Below are 3296 nucleotides of genomic sequence, written 5' to 3'. Positions count from 1 at the left end.
ATAAAATTACTGTGAATATTAGTGATTACACCTCGTCACATTACAGTCATAAAAGGGGGTATCGTCTTTCAGTACGGTGGCCGTGATGGGTCATTCTGAGTGACACAAGATACTCTCCCATTGTTTATTGACTGATGAAACTATACATACAGCTTATGCCCCTCCCACATCATACAGAACCCCTTCCATATACTCCCCCCCCCCATATACTTCACCCATGTTGCAGATACATTGGGTGAAATTTAATAGGATGAGAGATTCAAAAAGTGAGAGATTTGGGAAGAAATCTCCAGTTTTTTTTAAAGCGGCAATCATTTACACTGCAAAATCAAACTGGTTTTGCAGTGTAAATGATTGCCGCTTTAAAAAAACCCTGGAGATTTCTTACCAAATCTCTCACTTTTTGAATCTCTTATCCTATTAAATCTCACCCAATGTTTTTTTTTTTGCTTTACTTCCAAATCAGAATCATGTCCTTAGTACTCTATGATGTGGCACGGAGGGTGAGTTGGGAGGTTTTGTGCCAATGTGTAACACAGGGACCCGCTGTATATTTTGCCAGCTCTTGTTTCTTGTGTAACTAGCCGAGAAGGACAGTAAACAGAGTCAGGCGACCTGTGACCCTATACATATGGTGTCCTGCGGCCCGGGGGTCACTGCCCGCTGGATGTACAGAGCAGGACTCAGTGTACGGGCGCTCAGTGAGAACACAGGGGCACTGGTGCATTACTTACGTTTATTCAGTACAAACAAATCAGAATCCTACAAATAATGAGAATAATCTGTTTTATTGATACTTCTAGTACAAAACTGATCCTGCCAGTCTGCCAGTACAAAGGCACAGCACAGTGTTCTGCCAGTAGTGCCAGGGGGTGGCGGACTGTGGGGTCCCATCCCACCCCACCTAACTGCCCTAACACGTGCACCCCAATAGCCAACACCCATTTGCAGACAGAAACTGTGGGTGATAGCTAATAAGCATGGAATAAATGAGACCTTCATTTTATTACTCGGCTGTCACCTGCAAGCCCCCCCCCCCCCCCCCCCTCCCCGGTCCTGGCACCCTATACTAACAGCCTACTGGTTCATCAGGCGATTCTTATTCTCCTGCGTTATATCAGGACTTACTTCTAGATCACACTATAACTACACTGCCCCCTGGAGGTAACACTCAGTACTCTGAGCCCACTAAGCACCAATAATAAGAAATTGCCCCTTTCCCCTCTGTAATACCACAGTACTCCAATCTATAGCAATAAGTACTACAGATGCTCCCAGTGAGGCGAGTGACTATGCCACTGGTTCATTATTAATAATAATAATAATATTAGCCAACCGAACAGTGCAGAACAATGCAAGCAGGAATAACTGTGTAATGCAGCAGCCACCAAATCTGTCTCCTTGCTGCGACGCGCCGGGGTCCCCGTTCCAGACTCGCTCACTTTATCATGGGAAGCGCTCTCCTCCGTCTCACCTGGAGGATCTCCGAGGCATCTGGGTTGACGCTGCCCTGGTGTAGGGGGTGTGCGTCTGCTTCACCCTAAAGGAAATTACATGTATCTGATATTAGAGTCAGCGAGCTGCAAATGATACTCATAGGGGCTATTGGCGGGGAATACAAGCCGTCACAGAGAGGCAGTCCGTGGCCCAGCCAGGGTGTGGGAGTCCGTGGCCCAGCCAGGGTGTGGGAGTCCGTGGCCCAGCCAGGGCGTGGGATATAATTTCCTCTGCTCCCTGTGTACTAGGGTTTTGAGGGTGCCCTCATAGTATGAAGGGGCACACTTCTTACCAGTGAAGCTGCTGTCTGCGGCTGCACCATGCACCTGGGTGAGGGTGGCAGCCTGCCCTTCATCAGACCAACACCTATGGGTGGGTGCTGTCTTGCTTGCACCCCTTTCACATCACAAATTTTGACACGGGTCCGTCCTGGGAGGGACTAGGGATGGCCATCGGCCATCGATGATTAGAAATTGATGGGGGAGAACCAGACGTTGCAGCAGAACCGTTTTTTTTTTCGCCCAAGGTGCCGGGATAGTGAGCATAGCTCCGCTCTCCGACAACCCTGAAGCTCCGCCTCACATTCTGATTGGCCCACCGGCCAGTCAGTCAATGAAAATGGGTGACCATCAATAGCTAAAACAATCAATGGTTATCCATCACATAGTTTATTACCATCAATGGCTGGTTGCAGTATCACCATCGATGGCGTCTGAACCAACTGAGGTGACACTGCTGCCTCCTCCATAGAAGTGAAGGGGACCCAGGTTGCTTGACCCGGTTTACCCGTTCACTCTGCCCAGCAACCCAGGTCCGACCCAGGAATAACACTTCTTTTATCCTGGGTCGGGTTGCAGGATTGCTGGACCTGAGATTATCAAAATTGCCCTTTCACACCGCACCCTGGCCCGGGTCGACCCGGCAACAACCCGGCATCGACCTGGGTTATTTGTGCGGTGTGAAAGGAGTATTAGTAATCTCAGAGAGCATACCCCAGATTACTCTGCATTAAGCAACCTAGACATAGATGAGAACAGTGTAGGGTGACCTCCTAGGTACAGTACCCTAATGATATCCTGACCGTATGGAAGGGAAGTGATCTTTTTGTGAGGCGGGCAGGCTGTCCCTGTATCTGTGGGGTATCAGTAGGTCTGTGTCATAGTACTTACCACTGAGTGTTCCGTGTCTGCCATGGGATCTCCGTCCTGTGCGTGCGCTAACTGTGCCGCCTGACGGGCTAGTTCTACCTTGTAGTAACCCGGAGGGGTCCAGCCCACACCCTTCATCCAATTCAGATCAGACTTGTACTTTACCTGAAGACAGATGGAAAAGATGTGTTACACAAACATTTAATATATAACGCACATCCTTAATGTGAATGTTGAGGATATTACACTGTATATACAGGACACAAATCCTGGGCATCTTCTAATAACCATAACACAGAAGACGTCTGTCAGAATCTTCCAGATCTAATTTACAGGAGTATAAATATATTAACATCCCTTATACTGTATTATACTGTATTATAATATATTATTTGTTGACATGTGTACACCGAGTTCTATCCTACACATTCCTGGTGTTATACCGGGATGCAGTGTAAATCCCGGCGGTCAGGATCCCGGCGTTTAAAATCCCGACCGCCGAAATCCCGACACTTTCTCCCTCCGTGAGTGTCCACAACACCCTCGGAGGGAGAATAAATTAGTGTGCCCTAGCGTGGCGAGGCACCTGGCCCGCTGCGTGGCGAGGGCAGCGAGCCTGCAAGGGGGGGCGATCCACGTCCCCCCCTTGTG

General features: G+C 48.8%; 1 protein-coding gene across 1 annotated transcript in view; it reads right to left on the bottom strand.

Annotated features, from left to right (window-relative positions):
* Window positions 1-1080: 1080 nt before the first annotated feature.
* The window catches only part of NRAP (nebulin related anchoring protein), a 95075-nt gene continuing 92859 nt past the window's right edge, over window positions 1081-3296 (bottom strand). The window contains exons 41-42 of the mRNA XM_083150242.1: window positions 2667-2810; window positions 1081-1540 (exon numbers count right to left, since the gene is read on the bottom strand). Coding sequence (XP_083006368.1) covers window positions 1439-1540; window positions 2667-2810 — 246 coding nt within the window. The 3' untranslated portion in view covers window positions 1081-1438. The remainder of the gene's footprint in view (window positions 1541-2666; window positions 2811-3296) is intronic.

This window comes from Crinia signifera, chromosome 6 (genome assembly GCF_055691185.1).
Source record: "Crinia signifera chromosome 6, ASM5569118v1, whole genome shotgun sequence".
Taxonomy (NCBI): Eukaryota; Metazoa; Chordata; class Amphibia; order Anura; family Myobatrachidae; genus Crinia; species Crinia signifera.
The sequence above is the reverse complement of the archived record's forward strand: the minus strand, read 5'-3'. Positions and strand labels throughout refer to the sequence as shown.